We start from the raw sequence: 22664 nt of genomic DNA on the forward strand, positions 1-22664 counted from the left end.
TAAACGACCAACATGTATTCGTGTAGTTTTATGTTAATCGTTTAAGCGAGATTGTTTATAACAAGGAATAGTTTAGACAAAATACAAATCTGACTAAGCGCCTTAAAACATTTATAAAACTTTACATTTTTGATTTGTGTTTTGATTCTGTTTACGGTATTTCCAGTAAGGCCAAACGAAAGGTGTGACTTTAACGTGAAAATAATGTTAAAAGTGCCAATATTGTTGTAGTTTTATTATATGAGTGAAAGGCATTTGTACAATTAGTTGTTTAAACCGTATAAACTCTCGGTGATAGAAACAAGGGCAATATAAATCATGTAAACTTGTGGCAAACGTTAAAGCCTGCACGGTATTGATTTTCCCCAGCAATACATTGCCTAATCGCTCAAGGCTCTAACAACGTTACGAAGACTTACAAAGGCCGAAGTCCCATTTTTACGCGCAACCAATCAACGTTAACGACATTGGCGTTCGTTTTAAGCGAAGTTAATCACACTTAAGTGCCGGACAATAAGACTGGCGGATATACGGCCTGCTTCAGTTGGACCTTGCCAAAGCAACTTATCGACGTGGTTTTAAAGGGATTGGGCCCGAACCAAGCTGCGGCATTACATCGATTGGCTCGTTTAGGGTCGTTGACCAACTTTGAATGGTATTTGTGCGGTAAGGCGGTCTCTCAATGGGCCGCGTAAGTGTATATTTAAACACGCCTGGGAAAATCGGTAGTCGGATTTTGCCTAATCAACAATGTGTACCTTCTAATTGAAATATATGAAAAAGCCACAACATTAGTTTTAATCATTTCTACGTTTTCAATTTTTTGCGAAAAAAAAATCAGTGTAAAATAAAGTGCAGATAGAATCTATTGTTGTGTTGTTATTTTAGAACGGCCCATTAAATAAGACCTGGGATTTTTCAATTAGTATGCAAGCTTAATATTAACCTTAAAATATTTTTTATATCATACGCCAAGCTTTAATACCTTTACCCTGTTTTGCAGGCCGTTCTCAAACATAAAGTCCCAGACCCCTAAACCACAAATTAAAGCGTTGATTTCAAAACCGGAGTGAAAGTTGACAAGGAACCAAACAGGATCCAAAACGCAGGGATTACAAAATCAAATTCACCCGAATTTTACCGGATCGCAAGCGCATTGGGATTAAGGAAAACTATACGAGCCCTGCGTTGTCCAAAAACGCAAAGGGGGAAATGACCACCACGGCGTCGCCGGCTCCCTACTACAAACTAAACCCGGGCGCGTCCTGTGTGCTGGAGAACAACCAACGAGTGTCCCCGTTGCCAAGAGCTCAACCAAAAAACAGCAGCAGCAACAGCTTAGGATGGGCGGGTGAAAATTCCGCGGGATTTAGAGCCGACATTTCCGGTGGAAGACGAAGTCTGAAGTCGCCCTTCTCGCCGCGCAGCGAAGCGTCGTGGGACAACGCCAGCTGCTCGAGTGACGTCACCGACCTCCAGCGGCGCTCCTGGTTTGATGACGTCACCGCCAATTCGCTGGAGCGGCGTCAGAAGAAACGAAAGAGCCAGAAGAGCCCACTGGCCCATCAGAATCAGCAGCAAGCTCGCTCCCAAACTCTCCCAAGGAGCTTACGCTCGTCTCCGGCCAGTCATCTCGGCGAATTACCGCTTTCTGGCAGATCTACTCCCTTCAATACTACAGGATCGTGCGACAGTATTAACCTGGCCTTGAACAACGCCCTTGGCCAGTCGGATGTGACTTCTACCGAGCGTCCATGGTCGCCGTTTAATCGCTCCGGATTCGGAATTTCTCCCACCATTGCTGCGGCTCCTGGAAGGCGTTCGTCGGATGAGATGAGCCTAAATTCACGCCATAGTCCCTTTTCTCCAACGCCGCTTTCGGCACTCCGCGAGCAAGAACCTTCGAGTACGTGAGATTAACGACGACGCCCTTAAAAATACCCAATGTCAAGTAACTTGAACACAGCAGCCCTAAAAATACGTGTGTAGCTTTAGAACAGCGTATCTCAACCAATTTTCGCGGAGACCTAAATATTGACCGTTAGAAACAACAGCTAAGCTTTGGCGACCCAATTGTCTTCAATTTACTTTTGTCAGTGAACAGAACATAAGATATTTGACAAGCTTGAATTCAGTTCATATTAGGTTATTAGGCATGTATTCGTGTAGCTATTTTTTTTTTAATTTTTGAGAAATTGTGCGTAGAACCAATTTTAATATATCTAACCGTGTGAACTACCTCAGTCGGCGACCCTTTGATTGAGAAACACTGCTTTAGATTAATGAAGTTTGTGTTTGCTCGTAATTAGGTCTCTGTTTTTATGAACTATTAACGACCTTTAAAAGGACTTAAAATACAGCATTTTAAATAAGGTGTTTGTGTTAGATTAATTTTGAAGGGTACGTAAAATAATTAGGCCTGTTTAAAATAGATGGATTTATAGATTAGTGTTTCCCAACTATGTTCCAGGCGACCCAAATATTGAACGATAAAAACAACAGCAAAACCACAATTCTCTTTAATTGACATTTTGTAAACTACTTCAGTCGGCGACCAAATCAAACCGCCACCCATGAGATGAGAAACACTTCTTTAAATTAAGGAAGTTTGTGTTTGCGCTAAAGTAATCAAATCTCTGTTTTAAAGAACTTTTACCGATTATGTGTGTGTGTGTGTGTGTGTGTGTGTGTGTGTGTGTGTGTGTGTGTCTGTGTGTGTCTGTGTGTGTGTGTGTGTGTGTGTGTGTGTGTGCGTGTGTGCGTGTGTGCGTGTGTGCGTGCGTGCGTGCGTGCGTGCGTGCGTGCGTGCGTGCGTGTGTGTGTGTGTGTCGAATTCAGCCGGAGTGCTTAAAATACCGTGCGCGTTTCTATAGGTGGCAATTAAACTTCTGGTTATAATTTTTCGCGGTTACACACCGAGCAGCAAAAGTAGCGGTTTCGCAAATGAACATTAGTGTTCGGCAATCACTCGATTTAACAGAACTGTATATTATCCACAGACGTCTTAAAATAACTGTGTAAAAATTCAGTGATGTCTTTAGCTCACTTTTTACGCAGAATAGTAAAACAAAAGCATTACTAGTGATATAGATTTTGCGGCAAAGTATCCTCCGTAAAACAAAGGAGGGGGTTGTGGGTTACTTAGCGGGTTATGAATTTAATAACCTTTTATTTGTATAACCACAGTAGTCTACCACATCGTGGTGCTGTTATTTTTTGCAACATTTCCTTTTATGGCTACATGAGATTATGCAGCAAGCTTATTAAATCCAGCAAAACGTTGCACAGAGTGTTGTGTTACGATCGAGTTGAAACCCAATCTTGCCAAATCGTTACAAATCATGTTGTTATTGTAACGATCTAATAAGGCTACGCTGCGCCTTACAATTTCCTGTAACCCAACACCAATAAGTCACTCAAATGTTGTTGTTTTTGCAGAAAAATCTCGTACGACCGTCACAGACTCGGGAAAACCCCGAAACAGCGACGACCCGTCCGACCTGAAGTTAACCAGAGACCTGGTGGAAGCTATGACAGAGGTATGATGTCAGTGCTGACGTATTAGATGACGCCAGTCGTATTTATGATGGCTGTATGTGTTTTTTACTGCAGATCGTTAAGATAACAATAACAAGTGTTTGCTTATATATTTTTTATAGATAGGTTAGTAACTTGTTCAGGTTGCGATTTGTTTTCACCCATCTCTGATACTAAATGGTTTTGTTTCTTTTAAAAGTTATTTTCATCATATTTTTTGCAAACTTATGAATCTTTTATATTTATATAGTCTGAAAAGATCGTTTAATAGCCTGAAATACATGCAATTCGTGTAAAAACTAAATATTATTGCGTAAAGTGAGTCATTTAATAACAATTTAGGCAAAATTCTCTGCGTTAAAAAAGGCTAGAAATGAATTTATGACCAACATGCTGTTCAAAAACCTATTCTATGGCATAATAAGTCTAAAATTATCATTTAAATACGGTATTAGATAGACATTTTGCGATAAAACACTGCAGATAATTTAGGGTTAACATGTCAAGTAACTGTGAAAGTCGAGTGATATATGATTTTATCACACTTAAACTGGTTCATAAGCATTGAAAATATCCGAGACTTGATGTTTTTGTTATTAGGTTTTTTTTAATCAAGTCAGTTTATTTTGTAAAAAACTCGAAAATTTTTTCAACCAATAAATTCCTATCTGATTTTTTAATCTCTGCCCGTTTTATAACATTACGTCAACATAGTAAAACATTGAAGAAAAAATGGAAGCGACTTCTTTCAAAGCGGACATTTAACCTGCGAAGGGCCGCTTTATTTATCAAGTCTGAGAGAGCCAAATTCTGCGCATACCTCACGTACAGGGCCTTAGGCTATGGCGAGGTAGTAGCTTAAAGTTGCGAACAACACACGACAAGCCAAGTCTGTCCGAACGCTCCTTCGTAATCGCATTGCGGCCGTCGGACCACGAGCTTTTCTTGCTTTGGCGCGTCTCGGACAAACACGTAAATACTGCGCCGAAGCCGCCGTGACGATATGCGAGGCGGGATTAGAACCCGAAAAGAACGGTGTAAAGCCTTTAGCGAGAATGTGAGTCAGCCCTTACGCTTTTTATACGCGTATTGAATCCCATTTTCGCACGTTTTTGTTATTACCTATACAAACTCTAGGAAATTCCGCCTCGAACAAACATAATAGCTAAATATACTCTTGGTACCAGGCATACTATACACTGAAAATAAGGTCTTCTGGTATTTATTTGCGTGTTGTTGGGCGTGGTGTGTTACATTCCCTGATAAAGGCAATCTGGATGGATAGCAGAAACGTCGAACAATCATATAACTACCAGAAAAATTATTTTCAGTATACACATAACAGTTGTTGTTTTTTTCGAGTGAAAATAGGTTCCGCCGTTTTCATAATCACCTAATGAGCGTTTAATTCTGACGTAATTACAAATAACAATTCCTCCTGTTGCAATACATGTTTAATAAAGTTTTCGCCTACCTAAGCGAGTAAAGTAGAGGTATATGACAAAATTCTTCCATTCTGTGTCATATGACGTCATAGCATGCTACAATAGTGACGTCATAATAAGCTACAATGTTGCGTAATTTTCACTTTTGTCCAAAATTTCAACCTTCTCATCTTTTATTGTCAATCTTGCAATTCAAATCGTTTTCTCTATAAGAGCACCAATAGCCTATAATGTTGTCCCCTTTCATAATTGGATCTCAAAACTTATCAGAAAACTAAGTCACGGAAAGTCTGTAAAGTCATAAAGAAAACCATAAATTTTAGTTGGTGAATTTTAATAAAATGTTTTAATAGCGTGACCCACTGAAGGCCCATGTGGCCCGCCAAAATCGTAAAATTTTATATTCCGTTTACAAAAATATGTTTTTAAATCGGTTAAAGTTTGGTAGACGTAACATTGATGTTTGTGTAATATTTTCTTTAAGCAAAAACATAGGACATTTTCCAGTGTTTGCTTAGACGCGTGATTTTTTGTTGTTTTTAAACTTTTGATTAAACCATTACGAAACAACAGCTGTTTTAGAAACGGCAATGTATGTCTATAGTGGTAAAAAGGCCCAACAGCACGGTGGAAAGTATCCGCTGTAATATTTTTAAGTTGGTGTACAACTGACCAAGCGGTGGCAAAAAGTGGCGCAAAAGCACGGTTAAAAATAGGAGCCTGTATCTTTTCAAAGTTGCCTTTAAACTAGCAAAACAAAGCTTAACGTTAAAAAGCCTCCCTACAAATACTTATCCGTCATTGCCCAACTTAGAACAACTACTGTCTTCGCGTCGTAAGTGGTTAAAACAATACAGCAACATGGTGATTTATCAGGTTGCCAGACAGCGTTAAGCAAACCGACTCGTGCAAGGTAAATATGTTAAAGTATCCGAGTTCAGCGCCAAGTCAGTCCACGCTGCTCTGTTTACATTTTGCGTTTATGAAACTATAAATAATGCATGGCCGCTGCATTGTGAATCATTCATGTTCCGGCGAAAATTTTATTTTATGAAATTTAGATGAACAAAGTTTTTCAGTTGCTTGGTGCCTGTTTGAACGCACTAAAGCTTACCACAAAAAACAAATTTTATAAAAGACGACGTGACATTCGACCAACATAAGGGATTATCGTTTTCGACACGGATTGGATTCTATATTATTTAGGAATTCTGTTTACCCCGCTGCAACCAAGCTGTTATTAGCTATAACAAGGCAATACTTGTTTATCAAAAATGTATTTTTTTAGAGCTTGTTTTTTAAGCATTGCCCTAATTGTAAAGTGTTAAGTGTTGGCCACTATAGAAACATCTCTCACTTAAAAAAACACAGTTTTGGTACTTTTGAAAACACAAATATAGACTTAACATGCAGTGACTGAAATGAGTTCAGTTTTTAAATGGAATTCGGCGCTTACTTAGCTTTTATATGAGTTTTTTTAACTCTTTTTGAAGTTTTGTTTACATTTTATATACAGTTTACCCTAAAAATGATAAATCGTTTGTGGCGCCTTTTCTAATATATCGCAATAAACGTCTGCGTACAGCTACAATTCTTGTTTACTTTCCAGTTAAAGGACATCGCTGAAGTCGCCCGGATAATTGATGACGTAGACGACGAAGAATGGCTCTTGATGTTTATCGGCGAACTTGAAGTTCATCTTAATGACCTCATCAAAATTGACGTTGCCAGGCAACAAAACGTACGTGTCGAAAATACTTGTTTAAGCTACAGTCTCTTTAAAGAAAATTTGACCGCTGAAGACTGTTTCTCTTTGGCTCTGAGCAATGACACACATTTGAATAAAAACATGAATTTATTTTACTAACCTTGAAACAAACCATATACGTTTTGGGTCGAAAAGGCTCTAAACTTGTTGTCTTGTATCTTGAAAATCAGTAGGCTACTTTTAATCGTTTCGGTCATAGTATTTTGAGAAATATTAAAATGATTTGTAAACTATCTTCAATCTTCATTAATCTTGCATTTCCACCCTGGTTATGGCCTCTGAGGTTTTTATTTGTTTGGATTACAGTCTTGCTTTGTTTATAGGAACCAAACGAAGACGAAGACCCGTTCGAGGAACTGGTAAGAAACTTACAGCCTATACGGTCGTTACAAACTTATAGCTTTTATAGTTGGTGAAAACCTATAGTTTCTGTTTGCCATTGTTAATCTCGTTACGACTCCTTTTCTAATACTTGTAAGTTAAATTTGATAAAATTACCCGGGGAGCTATTGGTAGCCTATAGCGCGTAAACGGGTAATGTTTCAAATATACTATTTATGATTACGGTACCATTAACCCTATGGTCGCTCACGTTAACCATGCTTTACGCTTACAATTGTCAAATTTAAGTGTCCGTATTGTTTTATGGATGTGCCGTTAACTTGTTGTTTTGTAAACAAAGGATGCTCAATTTTAATGAGTCACTCAATCAACAAATTTGTGGCGGCGGAGCTTCACAAATTACTGTGTAGCTTTGCAGTTGTACAATACAAGCATAAAACGAGCAGGATAACGTTACCAGGATACAGTACAGCGGCAGTCAGAACGATTGTTGTTGCTATTTTTTATTACAACCACTTTTCCTATAGGAACTGCAAAGGATTGAGCGCCAGGAAAAAGCAACGTTGCTCAGTGTGGCGTTGGACCTGATACGATACTTAAAGGAACGAACCACTTACGCCCTTCACAGACAATCAAGGTTCAATTTGCCGGATGACAACGAAATGACAAACAATGACGAAAAGGGTAAAATTTTGTAAAAGTAAAAAAAAAAACGAATTTTTTTGAACCGAAACAGTCGAATTTAAGTCATATTCGGAGCAAAGTTTTATTTCCCAATCATATTATTAGTTTGGCCACATTTTAACAAGAATTTATTCGATAAATAGTTGTCGCTATTTGTTAGACAGGTCTTGCGCCCTCATTTTAATTTTTTCAACGAAATACTGCATATATTTTTAATTTGACTAGATGGAGCAAACATGTGCAGAAGGCTTGTCAACCTAATCAATAACAATCTGTCTTAAAAATGTAATCAGATTAACCAAATCATCGAGCTATTATATTTGGCTGACACCTTATAATTTGATTTAACCGTTTTTTAGGAGACACATCGTTTGATACCTTGGGTCGGCTCAAGGCACTGGCTGCAGAGAAGCCAAATGACCCGACTTGCATGAACAAGGTTAGTAACTTACTTGCATGCATACAATTAAGGGTTACATTTATATTTTACGTTAAAACGCTGTCCTTCTTCTTTCCCATTGTGTAAAGCTTAAAAAAAATAGTTGTCTGATTTTAAGCGGAAAAGTTATAAGCTACATTAATTAATCGAACTTTGAAACCTAAAATAGACGGATGCCGTAAGTTTTGCAATTCCCACTAAAGTTAGCTCAATGAAACGAACTAAAAGAAGCAAATCTTAAACTGTGGTAGCTTCAACTTTTTGCGATACTACTTTCAAAGCGTATAGTGTTTGCGTTAAGGCTGCCCGATAATATCGGATCGGAGGCAATACCTAATGCCAAGTGGTAGTATCGGTATTTGACCGATACTAGAGCGGTATTGGTCCGATAGTAGAGAGGTTTTAGCCGTAATTTGCGATGCCGCAGATTTTTTACCTTAAAAGGTGATGTTTTGGAAAAATGGTAACTCAACTTGAATTTTTTTCTGAAAAAAAAATTGTCTTTGGACGTTTTAATTTCATCTATTTTCCTTGTTTGAGCTTAATGATGACGTCATTTGGTATCGGGTTGGATCGAGATTTATTTTTAATATCGGGTATCGGAATAAAATGTCAAGAATCCGACATCCCTAGTCTGCAGTAGTCACAGCCGTTTTTTTATATTGTTAATGTATAATTTAGATATCGGCGAATCTACATAATATTGTGCTAATCCAATTTTTTTCACCAACAGTGGCAACGCAGATTATCGAATCTCGCCGGAACTTTGGACAAGTATCTGCAACGCCTTGAGTCCTCGACGTCAAGCTACCTACAGCCGCTCACCAACGGCATGCCCGATGGGGATATTACGTCGATGTTTCGTGGAGTTCCGACGCCCAATAATAACTTGGAGGAATCGAAAAGGTTTAACAAGAACAGATATCGCCCGTTCATTAAGTTGTTTAATGATATTTTCGTTTTTTAAAAAGCAGGGATACTGGTATGTATCACCTAAATTAAAATGAATTCTATATAAAACTGCCTTTGCAGTTTACTTTGCTATTGGTCGTCATTTGTCGAAAATACTTAAGAAATACGATATTTGTCCTATCGACGGTTCGTTGACTTGTTTAGTGATAAATTTGGCTCTACATTTTCGAATAGCAAGAATTATGGTTTCTCCTGGATTTAAATGTATTTTATATAACACAAAGTTTTTTAGTTTACCTTGTTGTCATGACATTATTTCCGTCTTACAGTCACACAACCTCACGACACCACGGTGCTCTACATCAAGGCCACCCAGTGGCCAAAACCAGGAACTCGCGCAAGGTCGGCACCGATCAAGGTCAAGGTCAAGGTCAGGTCAAGGACAGGCCAAGGTCAAAGATCGATTCGCGAGCGACCTCGCCCGGCAAAGTGTCGCGGACCAAATCGTCGAGCGGAGACAGTGGATACGACGAGCGCCACCCAATGGGCAAGATGGCGTCCAGCGGCTCCGAGTCCGAAGGAGGAACTGAGAAGAGAGCTAGAGTCGTGGTGGACATGACGCGGCGCAAAGGAGACGGAGTCCTGATAGTTGCGGTTTCGCGAAAGATTCCGAACGGGCGCGAAGACGGCGGCGCGAAAGTCGGGGGAAACACCGCCGCGGAAAAGAAGGGACGACTGACAACTGACAGAAGCGGAAATCTGAGGTCCATTTCTGTTTCGCGGTAAGGTTTTAGTTTTAATGACACAAAATGTCTTATTACAAATAAGTATGTTTTTATTAGGTATAGTATAATTTATCTTGTAAGTTTTTTCGATATTATCTCCTGCAAATCACCCAGGATGTAATTTTGTTTTGCTCACATATAATTTATCTTTTAACAATAAAGCCTGTGTTTCTATTACAATTCCTGTAAACGGTGAAAATAATAATTATTTTTGATCATTAGATTTTAATATATTGTCTCATGAAAACCGTTGGAACTTTAATTCAGCTTTATTAACACAATCTGTCGTTTAATGTAATTAACCTGTTTTTTATTATAAAGAGTATTTATCGGTCAAATAATTCTAAATGTTTCATGTGTTTTAATGGGACTTTATTTCTCTTTTACCTACCCTTTTCTATATATGTACTTTTCGCATTAAGTTTGTCATATCAAAATAAAGTAATATCTAAATAAAATTTTTCTAAATAATTCAAAATATATATAAAACATTTCAGAAGCCGACAAAAAATTAGTTCAACAAAACTACGTTACTTTTTGTTATTAGTCATAAAGTTTGGCTGTAACTAACCGTTGGCTGCCTGTTTAAGAGTAATGTAACACTACTTAACAAAACGTTAACCCCACTTTTTGATGATAATTTTCGTCGATTACTTCAAACTCACAGCAACAACGAACCTCCCAAAAGCGTAAAGGAACTGGCGGAAAGATACAACAGGTCGGAAAGTCCGTCGCCAACCCAACAGCATCGAGGAAGAACTCCAAAGCGTCAGGTCCCTAGAAACGAATCCGTGTCCCAAGTTCCGCGGGAGATTTCCGTTTCCGACCATTGTCACCCTCCCGCCGCCCAGCACGTTTCCGGCATTTGCCTCTTGCCAAGACACAGACGCGGAGGAAGCCTTGATCGAGCCACCTGGAAGAAAGAGAGGAGCACCTGGAGCGGGAAGACGAAGGATGATTCCAGCATCCTCGTGGAGGCCATTGTTCCGGATTCGCAGCGTCACGTTTCCGGATTTTCTCGCATGTGCGATTACAAGCGCAGCCTGAGCGTTCCCGGCGGCGCGCGGCAAGTTGCGGAAACGGGAACGGCGGAAAAGCGACAGGTGTCCGAGTTTCGTATGCAAATTAACGGGAGCGGCGAAGAAAGCGCGATTTCAAAGCGGGACGAAGCGGTTTCTCATTGGACGGGTGACAATGAGTACAAAAGAGCAAATTCCAATGGAAACGTTCATTCAGAACTCTACAACGATAAGGCTACGAACAAAATGAGCAAGGAAGAACCCTTGTCCGATTTTGCTTCTCTGTTTTCCGTAAAGCGATCTCCAGTGGTTTCAGATGGCACAAAAAATAAAAAAGACGACAAAAATCTACGGCTTTCTGACAAAGACGAACTGATAGCGGGAACAACATCAACCGAACTCTATTCCTACTCATGGTCTACTCCACAACCGAAAACAAGAAGGAAAAAGGATTTCGGCGGATCTCCATCGAAAGATTCCGACTTGGCAAACAGATCAACATCTTCAATTGACTCGTCAGGAAGTTTTAAACGCTCCAGTTCCACGGAAGCAATGGAGGAGCTATTTGAAGCAGTGCTGGAGCAGGACATCGATGCTCCAAACCACTGCAGGAACTCCGTGAGGTTTAATAGACGGGGAAGTTCAGAAAAAGACTTTAAAGACTGGGAGATCGCGCAATCTAGACAAGATGGGGAAGGCAACGCTAAATCTGTTTATAATAACTCTAGGAACAAGGGTAGCTCAACGAGGGGTGAAGGTGTGATGACTGACGGACCTAGCTACTACGATAGTTCAAGAAACCACCAGTTAAATGGATTGAATGACAGCGGTTACGGCGCTGATAGTGTGACCCCAAGAGCTTTGTCAGGCGGATACAAAAGCTCACAAAGCCATAGCGGATACGGAGGAGCCACCACTGGTCGAGTACAAGGCACCAATAGCCTAAATACTCGCAGCCGGGAAAGTATGGGGTCCGCTGGTGGTATATCCAGGCATACGAGCTTAAATGATGAGTCAAAGAGAGACACGAGTGCATTGAAGAGAGATCCAAGTGCAAGATCAGCATCCAGCATTGGAGGACGCGGCTCCCGGACAAGTCTTGAATCCCCATCCACGAGCAGGTCCTCCATGAATTCCTGCTCTTCCCAATGCAACATCATCGCGAACGAGAACGTGCAGAGGGCAGACCAAGAGTTGACACGACTAAAGGTAGAGTGACTGTTTATATCAAACATGTATACAATAATTTATTATTTGTTGTGTGTAACAGCTATGTGAAGGGGAATTCCACTAATCGAGTTATGAGAATAATTGAAATTATATCTTGTATTTAATTTGTTCTTTCCAATCTAACTGCTAATTGTTTTTTGTAATTGGTTCACCTAACCAATGAAATGAGGTCTTTAAAAGATTTGATTATTATTATATAGCAAATAAAGCTTAAAAAAGGTCGAGTAGATCAACATCATCTTGATTAAGACGTTAATTAACTGAAGGCCGGGTCCAAAAGAGATTTTTTTGTCTGAATCAAAATCAGTCATTTATAAGTTAGTCATTAATAGAGAAAAATATTTCGCCAATCCGGCATCATCAGTTTCTTAATTCAAATAAATGCATTATTAATGACTAGAAAGTATAAATGACTTATTTTGACCCTGACAAGAAAGTCTAAAGTATATTGCTACGATTTTGAAGTCATGAAGTGATTTTTAAACGTGTTATTTTCGTTTTTTATTATATAGAAACGCTCGAATCTCCTCCAGCGTGGGATCACGGAGGCAAGAGAGGAAAGAGACGAGAAGGACCGTAGGATCGCCGTCCTAGAGTCCCGGCTGCAGCGGATGAAGAAGAGCGTGGAGCAGGGGAGGACGGAGCACGGATCGGTGCAAGAAGAACTCTTACATCTTCGGCGTCTTCTTAATCAGGAGAGACGGTATGGGTGATAGATTTCATGCCCTATAAGTTGTTCATCAAAAACATCTCCTCTGGTAATTGCAAGTCTTAACCAACGTTTTCGGCAATGCAAATCGCCTTCGTCAGGGTGAACGACACCAAACTCTCGGAGTGCAATATATAGAACATGCCTGGTAGCAACCCTTAATATATATATCAGATAGTCAACCCTTAATATATATATCAGATATCCTTTTTATTATTTACTTTTTTAGCTTTCTGCTCATTTCAATTAATTATGTGGCCCGAAAAAAAAAAATTTTTTTTTGGACACATGTTGTTTTTATCCGAATTATTTTTTTTTTTTCAGTCAATTTTTTGTTGTTCACTTTTGACAAGGAAAAAAACATAGTTGGAACATGAAATTTTCACAACTGGTAAATACCCTCCCAAAGTTGTTTCTAATATAAAAATTTTGTGCACAAGATCTAAGGGGTGGTTTTTAGGGGGGTAAAACTGTCATTTTTTGTTAATTTTGGTTTTCGGCACTTTTCAGAGATGAAAAAATGTAAAAAAAATCTGATATATTTATGGATGATGGATACATGACATATACAATGCTAAGTAACAAAATTGTAAACATTAGCCCTGAACTCTTTATCCGGGGGGTCAAAATGCACAACACATTAGGAAATTTAAATGATATATTTACACTGGAAGGAAATGACATAAAAATCTGAAAATTTCACAAATGTTAGAGAACCATTTAAAGCTGATGTTAAAATAAACATTTACCTCTTGAAAATAGGGGAGTATTTTAGGGGGGCAAAATTAAAATTCGGCCATTTTTGTGTTTAGAGGTGTCTAAAAAACTAAAGAAAACATTGTTAAATAGTTTTCAATTATAAAGACAAATTATAGGTTGCTTCACAGCAAAATTTTGACCTTCAACTCAAAATAATTAACCCATGGGGAAAATAATTAACCAAAAATATAGAAATTAAAGTGATTTTTTGATGGAAAAAAAAATTGCAAACAAAGTGGTGTACACTGCCTGGCAGATTTTTTATTTAGACTTGCGGCGGTAAAATATGTTGTTTTGTAAGAGCAATAAGTTAATTCACTAAGACGAGACACTTTGCACAATGGATGTTGCACGCGCTGGACAAAAAAAGCACAGCAGGGAGCCAGCCGCTTCGCGGCCAGAATAAGGCAAGCGATATGAACAAATTCTGTATTGAAGGTTTTCTGCCGCTAGATTAGAGTAGATAGCTGTAAAGAACTAAATCGAACACATCACACTATTGATTTTTGTGCCCAATTAGAGGCGTATAGGGGTGCAAGAAAAAATTGTCAAATATTTTTCAATTATAAAGACAAGTTATAGGTTTGCTTCGCAGCCAAATTTATATTAAGACCACTGGCAATCAATCTTGTAAAAGTGCACCATGTCCAACCTATAACACGCAACTTCGGGCCACATCCGCTTTTGCCTGCTAAAGCACTGAAACTGGAAGCACAACATTGGGAGTATATGGACACTGACAAATAAGACCCGTTGAAAGAATATAGAATAACCAAGGAATAACACCCTGGTAAAGTATAGTGGAACTGCGCTATACCCCCCCTGGTATAATATAGTAGAACCGCGCTATAACCCCCTAGCAAAATATACAAAAACCGCACACCCTGTCTAGTTTATTCTTATTTTAATTTTATTACCGCTTGCTAAACACTTAATGCCGTAGAGCAGGACTGGCAAAACATATCATTTTGGTTAAAGTTTTAAATATAATATAAACCAGTGTTGCTAGGACTTATGTCAATGACTGTCGATTAAGCGTACTTAAGTCACTGTTTTGAAATAACTTGACTTCAGTCATTTCAAGAAATGACTTGGCCTGGACTTACATCATTTGCGCAAATTGCCTTATTTGAACTAAAGAGTTTCACTTAATAACGTTTTCGTAAAATTGCTGGATGAAATGTTTCTCAAAATCAAATTATTTAGGATAATTAATGCATTCTAAAGCAACTCACTAGACTTAAAATGAAATTTCTAAGTCAATAAATATCACTATAGAATTTGACTTGGGTAACTTATGACTTGACTTGGCATTCAGTAACTAGAGATAACCTGTTCACAAAACTGATGTAACTCCAGTTCAACTGAAAGGTTGCCTTTAAAAATGGTGTACTTCTTCTGTGAAACGGATTTAAAAGATGTCTTTGTGCTTTTTGTTTTATTTAACATACCCACAGCCAGTCTAATAACGTGCTCTGTCGACTGACGTTTTCATTGCAGAGATTCGCAACTTCAAATCTCCGAACTTGAAATCAAGCTTCAAACACTGGAAAGCAAGATTTCGAGGGAAAACGAAAGAATTGAAGATTTGAATAAAAAGGTAATTTTGATAATAAAATTCGTGCCCGACTTGATTTTTGTTTGTCTTTTAAAAAAGCCTGCTTCGTTCACACCACTTAAACATTCTTAATTTTAAATGTTATAGATTGATCAGCTTCAAACTGACAATTTGATGTTACGTAAAACGTGCGAAGATCTGTTGAAGGACAAGTCCATACTCGAAGAAAAGGTAAAACAATTTGTCAGTATTAAATAATATAAAATTTATTTAATTAGCGTTGTTCTGAAGACTGTGGATTTCAATTGCTAAAGTTCAACAAAACATAATCTAACATTATTATATTTGGCTATGTTGAGAAAGCTATGGTTAAATTTTCATTTTTCCGCTGACAAAAATTATAGTTAAATCCGTCATTTATCTAAAAAGAATCGTGTTTTAAAGGAAATATTCTCTAAATATAGTCGATTTTAATCCTTAGTCTTAACAACTTTGTTTTGTTCTTAATTTAAAGTTTTGATTAGCAGTCTAACGAAACCTAAAAGTGAAACATTGTGTTTTGAAAGCAAAATAAGACCTTCCTTTATCTTCCTGTTGGTCAATTTTATCGTCCTATTGGTCAACACTTCACTTATTCCCAACCTTCCGTCTTTTACCAGTTGCACGAAGCCACGATGACGTTGATGCGAGAGAAACGTCACAGCAGAAGGCTGCAGCAGGAGAACCTGAGACTAGAAGACGAACTCACTAAAGCCAACGAAGCGTTGAACGAGGAGATTGCCAGCAAAGCAAGGTTGTCCAGCCAGGTATGGGTGGGGTTTTTCGCACTGTTTGCTGAAACAGTGCGTGTCCGAGTATTAAGTCATTTGCTTCAATCACGAGTTCCTGTAAAAACATTTCAAAGAGTTAGCTTTGACTAAAAGTTCCATTGAAAAAAACGGTTTACGGCAATAAACGTACATCAAATTTATACACAATAAAAAGACTGTTGCTTCCATTAATGAAAAAACAGGCTTTCATAGCTTATGCAAGTGTCCTTCGTCCGGGTGATAAGTTGCCGAAATGTTGGTAAAGAATTACAATTACCGGAAGGAGTGCTTTTGATTAATGTTACACACAATAAGTTTTGGAAAACTCCTGAAAAAAAGTTTGTCTGGTACTTATTTATTTTCTCCAATATTAACCTTATCCTGGATTCCCTTATCGAGCAGCACCACGCTCAAATTAAAGCTTCGTTTTAGTATACTATGTCTGGTAGCAACAGCATATTTATAAACTGAACTACTTTGCGATTAGGCGGGTTGATTGATAGAAATTTATGTATTAAAACACCCATAGAATGAAGTATTTAGAAAAGTTGTTCAAAATCCTAATAATAATTTCATCATTTACATCATTTTGATCAACGTCCAGGTGAATGAGATCATCCGAAGCTCCGAGGAGATTGTAAGTGAGGTCTCTGCGGAAGAGCAAAGATCCTCCACGGAAGCGAGCACGGAAGCGGAGGAGCTGGATCTAATCCGGGAAGAAAATCTCAAACTCGCCCAAGAGGTAAATAGGAGTATTGATGGACATTTTAGCTGAATGCTTTAAAAATAAAGTTATTCATGCGCGAAAAGAGTATTTTATAATTGTACTAGTGTTTAATATACCTCTAGTCATTTATGAGTCAAACAGAGGAAATTGCATCCACAATTTGACATCAGTGTTTTTATCCCACGGGCAATAAGCAATGCTACCTAAAATTAATCATAAGATATCATTTTTTAATATTGCCGATTAATTTAAGAACTTCTTATTCGACTGGTAATTTATCTAAATACACTTATTCGCAGAATCAAGAGCTACGTGAGACTCTCGTGAAGGAACAAGATATTACGGCAGCCACCACTGATTGCTTCAGACAACAGGTTGGCGTTATTCTCTTTAATAATTAAACGTTTTTTAAAATAATTTTGTGCGTTCTGTATTAGAACTGTTTTTAAACTCTATATGACGAATTCAACTAATTATAATGTACACAAACCTATTGTATGGCACGACAGGCTGTTTTTGCTAATAAAATATTATTTGATTATTTTTTTTTAAGCAACGTAAATGCATTATATAATAAGCTATTGCTGTCAGGCATAATGTATAACTGAGTGTTCACCCAGCAGTTTAATGATAGACAATTTTCAGCGTTTCGGCGGCCTAAACCTATACAAGACGCCTTCATCAGTGTAATGGTATATCTTGCAAGACAGATTTCTGATGCAGGCGTCTTGTATAGGACTACGTCGATTGTTTATAATAAAACTGCTCGATGAGCAACACTCGGCTATAAATGCATTATGTTTGTCATTGTTATATTTGAAAATAATAAATGTTAATATTTTACTGTTCCATTTACGTATTATTCGATTTACGAGTCAATTTTGTTAAGAATCCAATTTAACTGTTTACCAATTTTAGGTCGAATTCCTGAGCAGCGAAGTTAGCTTGCAGCAGGAAGCCGTAAGAACGCAGAAGGAGCTCTACGAGACTGAGGTTCGCAAAACCGAAAAAAATTCTCACAACTAGTGGATATTTGAAGAAATAGAAATTCCTAGAGGCCGATATAACAGCGTTTTCTTTAGACTATACAGAGTAAACCATTGTGCATATCAGAAAAGTAGCCTATGTATATATTTTTTAATGAGATATATTGTCTTGATGGTCCTCGTTCAACTCTTACTCAATCAATTTGTTTTGATATCTGTCACTGACAATAAACTTTACGTCTATATATTATATAGCTTTATGAACTTTGGAACACAATATACGTTTTTTTAGTTATTTCAATAAAAACACTAAAACCATTATTTCGATAAAATCAACATTTCGCTGTTTACTAAGCTTTATGAAGATTTGTAAAACCTATGGCTGCCTAATTCAGGTGTGTTACTATTTCACATTGCTGTTTCTGCAAAAAACTATATTTTGTAATCATATTTCGCTTTTAGATCGGCAGGCTTCTCAAGTCGAACGAGGGCACGGTGAGCACTACGTCATCAGACGGTGACGTCAGAATAGAACGGAGGACGCTGTTCAGTCAGATCGAGTACGAACAGACGATAACCAGGACGTTGTATGTCGAAAACGAAAGGCTCAGAGTTGAGGTTAGTAGGCGTTCTCGAAATTTGCGTCAATGCATTTTAACTTGAAACAAGTTTTCTATACACTATACTATATATTATTTTGTCATTTTTTTTATACACTATAATATATATAATTTTGTCATACCGTGTACAACGAGCGTTTGGTGTCATTTGCCATAAAGAGGGCGACTTGAATAGGTTGCCGAAACGTTGGTTAAAAACTACAATTACCATTAGCCATGTGCCTTGTAGAAACAGTATGTACAACATAACCTCTTTAAATCAATAATCCATTAACAAACCAAAACAAACGAAAGGCTCAGAGTAGAGGTGAGTGGGCGTTTCTCGATATTTGCGTCAATGCATTTTAACTTGAATTTCGCATTTAATGCAAAACTCTCCTGTACACTATAATCTTGCCATACATTGTATTACGAGCTTCCGTCATTCACCGAAGAACAAGGCCTCTTAAACTTTGTTTGACGCTGACCCCCTTAAGATTTTTTTGTTTGCGTGAACCAGGTTCGACATGAGATTTCGGAGATGACGTCATAAAACAAGTAGACTTAACAAACCTTCGGATTTCTTGCAGGCCAATAATTGTGAAAATAAAAAAAATAAGTATAAATACAAAACGTCAAAATATATTTTCTACTTTTCTTTAATTATATTCCATTTCTCAAATTATACACCAAAATTTAATTTAGGCCTTTATGGGCCCTTAAAACTAGTCTACGTACCCTCAAGGGGTCCATGGACCCCAGTTTAAGAACCCCTGCTGTAGAAAGCGACTTGTACAGGTCGCCAAAACGTTAGGTAACGAAACCAGACGAACTAAGTTTGATTAATATTATGCCTGGTTTATATAATATAACCTATTCAAATTAATAAACCATTTTTAAATCGGAAAACATTCAGCTTCTAACAGGAAAACTGGTATGTTAATAAAAAGGAGTAATTTTCGTTGGTCATTGCGAATTCGAAGTGGCTTAGTCCAGCACAAATATACATAAGTGTATTCTAATCTGAAGGTCATATTAATTCTATTACAACGGTACAGTAAATACTACAATATAGTTTTGTTTTTAAATTAACCTATAAAAGAATTAAACGAATAAAAATTTCTCATTAGCTTGCTCCGGTTTGAGTAAAATAATTTTATTTTTAATTGCAGCGGGACGAGTTATTGGAGAGGATTGTAGCTTACGAGAAATCTTCTAATAGTGGCGAAACAGCAGAGTTTGGATGCCAAGCTGAGGATACGGTAATTGCCAGTTTTTTTAGTTTTTTTTACGGACTCTATGTATTATGGCAAAGTGATTTGTTTCGAGATGGGTTTAAAACTATATTTCAAATCTGGGCCTTGTATAGTTATATAGGAATTGACTTGAACGTGAAATGAAGGAATAGAACTCAGTTTAAACAGTTGAGGATACGGTAAACGCCCTGCTTTGGACTCCGTGTATGATGGCAAACTGACATTTTAGATAATGCGTTTAAAGCTATATGCAAATACGTAGACCTCTCTGCTTGTATGGGAATTTACTAGACTAGAGCATATGAACCGGGGTTTAAACATAAAGCGACGGTTTGGTTTAAGCATAGGTATGTAGTAGCGAAAAAGCAGTGTAAAGAATAAAATCAAAATTTCCTTCGTTGGTTTGGTCTTATGTATTACCTTTTAACACAATTTCTACGCAATTTATGCTATTACTTGCAAGTTTTCTCCGTTTAATTTATACTTTTACCAGCCAAGGACCTTTTTAGTGGTGTTATTGGCGGTTTATTCGACTAAGCAGCTAACGAATATGACCCTCAGTTTAAAACGTCCAGTTTCACTTTCCTTTTTTACTTTATGTTAGTTTGTCTTTATTTCGTCTTCTGTTATTTTCATTTGCACACCTTTATGAATTATACAGCTGTGATTAATATTGTTTAGAAGCACTTTTTGACTAAATCATACGATACTGCATCCAGAAAATTTTTCGTCCAAAATTAATTCCTACTAAATAATTACTCCCGCTTACTTCCAGTCCTACATGCGCATGCGAGCGTTTGATTTCTATGCGACCGAGGCGCAGATGGACGCAAGGAAGTTAATGGACCGCGGAAGACAATTGCAGGAAGAGGGACTCCGGCAGTCCATGAGGACGCAGAGGCTGCAGTTGGAAGTGATGAAGAAGACCCCTTGAGGATTATACCTGGATAGTCCTCACTGATCCCAACCCTCTATGGGTTTATCTGAGGGTTTTCGGAACAAGGGGCGATTTTTTGTTTACTTTAATATATTTTACGTTTTTTTGCAAACTCTGATTTCTATCAAATGATTTTTACTAACTCGTTGTTTCAAGTATTATTTTTACGGGGTTAAAATTTTAACCTAAATTTAGGTGACACAACTTGGTTATCATGCGTCATTTATGGCAAAAAAAAGTATTAGCAAAACCGGTAACATAGAAAAAGTTCAAAGGCAATGTTTTTAAAAAAAATGGCTAAAATTTGAGCGTTAGGAATTGTGCACAGTCACATGCAATTTACTACTTTACTTAAACTCAACTTTAAGTTTGATTAACGCTACGTTGGATACCTGACCATACCTGAAGGACCGATACCATCCTAGCATCGGACGGTTAAAAGTACTCAAACTGGCATATTATCGGCTTCGATCCGATAATATCACACATTTCTAGTTCTTACTACAACTCTTTACCATGATTTTCAAAATAACAACGTTTTTTCTCCTTTCTTGTGAGTAGGCCTTTTACAAACGCATGCTGGTCGGTAATAATTGTGCAGTCTTACCGTACCAGGTGTTTTGCTTGCTTGGTTGGCGTTAATTCCGTGTCCGTTTTTCTGCCATATTTGACGGTAGTGAAGGTACAAGTGTTGCTCAGATCAGTTTCCTGTTTCACTCTTTTCCCGCGATGTACATAGGTTGTTGCTTGTTGCCATGAGGTGTAAATTTTGCCCTTGTTTTTCCCACTTTATGCGATCATTGCGTAAAATCGTCCATTATAATGTTTGGCAATATAGAGCGATGGCTCAACCTTTTATGGATTAAAAAAACTCCCAGAAAATTATAAACACATAGCGGAACGCCTATAATAATTTCTGTCGAGTGGGTAACTATGTTCTTGTAAACTAAACTGGAACCCGAAATCAACTCTACGCAATCTAAAAAATAGTTAAATTATTGTATTCCAATCGTACACGTATAATTGTATCAAAAGGCTTATCAATAGAGCAAAAATAATATTCTTGAAGATTCTCAAATATCTCTCGGCACCCTTTAGCATTATAAACATGGCACCCCAGTGTGCAGCGGCAACCCGGTTGGGAACCACGTATATAGATAAACGCGGCGTTGTAAGGTTTAAGTTGTGAGCTCTATACTGTTTATTGTCGATTTTGAAAGACAAGCTTTCCATCCGTCGTTTTGAATATTCAGTTTAAGGCCCTCGTTCCCATATGTTACTCGCAATTATTTGCTAAATCGAATCAGTTGCTTAATTTTCCTTTAAATCTCTCGTGTAAACTTTTGTTCATATTTTTTATCGATAAGTGTGCCTTCTGTCACTGAAGCGTAATCTTAGTTAGGGTAACTTGTATTCTGGTCCTGTGTGAAAGGCGAACATGGTATAGTTCCTAAAACGCTGTTATTGGCGTTTACTAGCAAAATGCTAAAAATGTATAATAGGATTGAAGACAGTTACAATATTATATATTTAGGACAACGTTGTCTATCGCATGTTTTTTTGCGCTGATTTCATGGCTTTACATTTCACTTGAATCTCCTTGAAGACGTTCAAACTCGTTCAAATAAAGAGCGTGACATGCAGGTCAATACGCCCATTTTAGTTATTTTTCTGTTTGGTTTATATATTTGTTTTTGTTACGCTGACATGTGCAACATCATATTTTTTGTGTGCAAAAAAAAGTTGTTTAATCAAAGAGTTGTAGATTATTCTTTGTATTTTTTTTGGTAAAAGGTTTGTTTGTGCGGTGCTCGCGTTTGGCGTTAATTTCTGACAGTATTATTATTATTTACACATTTACTGAGTTCCTGCCTTCGCGCAAATCCTTGTGGTTAGAGCACGGGCGAAATAAAATCTCGTTTATTCGCTTGCATTCATTTTGTGAACTTATTTTTTAAGGATCTGCAAAAGCTCGCTGTCGAAAAGCGTACGAAGATAAGATAAGAATTAAAACGGCAAAAGTAGCAGTTAAAGCGAATACAAAAATAACACACACGAGTTGCACTGTCTCATAAAGAAAAAAAGCGCCAATTACACATATATGAATGCAGTCATTACAATCTCCAATAATATTGAAAGTCTAAAAAAGCGATTATAGTTGCC

The 22664-nt window shown here is 37.7% G+C and overlaps 1 protein-coding gene across 1 annotated transcript; it reads left to right on the top strand.

Annotated features, from left to right (window-relative positions):
• The first annotated feature begins 1212 nt into the window (after positions 1-1212).
• Positions 1213-22368, top strand: LOC146139361 (uncharacterized). The gene is made up of 19 exons (XM_083392410.1): positions 1213-1906; positions 3439-3539; positions 6592-6729; positions 7074-7109; positions 7620-7776; positions 8136-8215; positions 8949-9121; positions 9457-9909; positions 10580-12140; positions 12674-12864; positions 15130-15229; positions 15335-15418; positions 15847-15993; positions 16601-16738; positions 17023-17097; positions 17642-17716; positions 18172-18327; positions 19481-19570; positions 20340-22368. The coding sequence occupies exons 1-19, from the start codon at positions 1213-1215 to the stop codon at positions 20496-20498; spliced, it is 4608 nt and encodes a 1535-aa protein (XP_083248536.1). The 3' UTR covers positions 20499-22368.
• Positions 22369-22664: the final 296 nt, after the last annotated feature.

The sequence above is a fragment of the Ascidiella aspersa genome, chromosome 6 (genome assembly GCF_963924565.1).
Source record: "Ascidiella aspersa chromosome 6, kaAscAspe10.2, whole genome shotgun sequence".
NCBI classification, from domain to species: Eukaryota; Metazoa; Chordata; class Ascidiacea; order Phlebobranchia; family Ascidiidae; genus Ascidiella; species Ascidiella aspersa.

Bases quoted from the DNA above. Each gene is read 5' to 3' on its own strand.
- LOC146139361 (XM_083392410.1), top strand. From the start codon at position 1,213: ATGACCACCACGGCGTCGCCGGCTCCCTACTACAAACTAAACCCGGGC. The intron at 7,777-8,135 runs GTAAAATTTTGT...ACCGTTTTTTAG, and splicing joins GACAAACAATGACGAAAAGG to GAGACACATCGTTTGATACC. The intron at 9,122-9,456 runs GTTTAACAAGAA...TCCGTCTTACAG, and splicing joins AACTTGGAGGAATCGAAAAG to TCACACAACCTCACGACACC.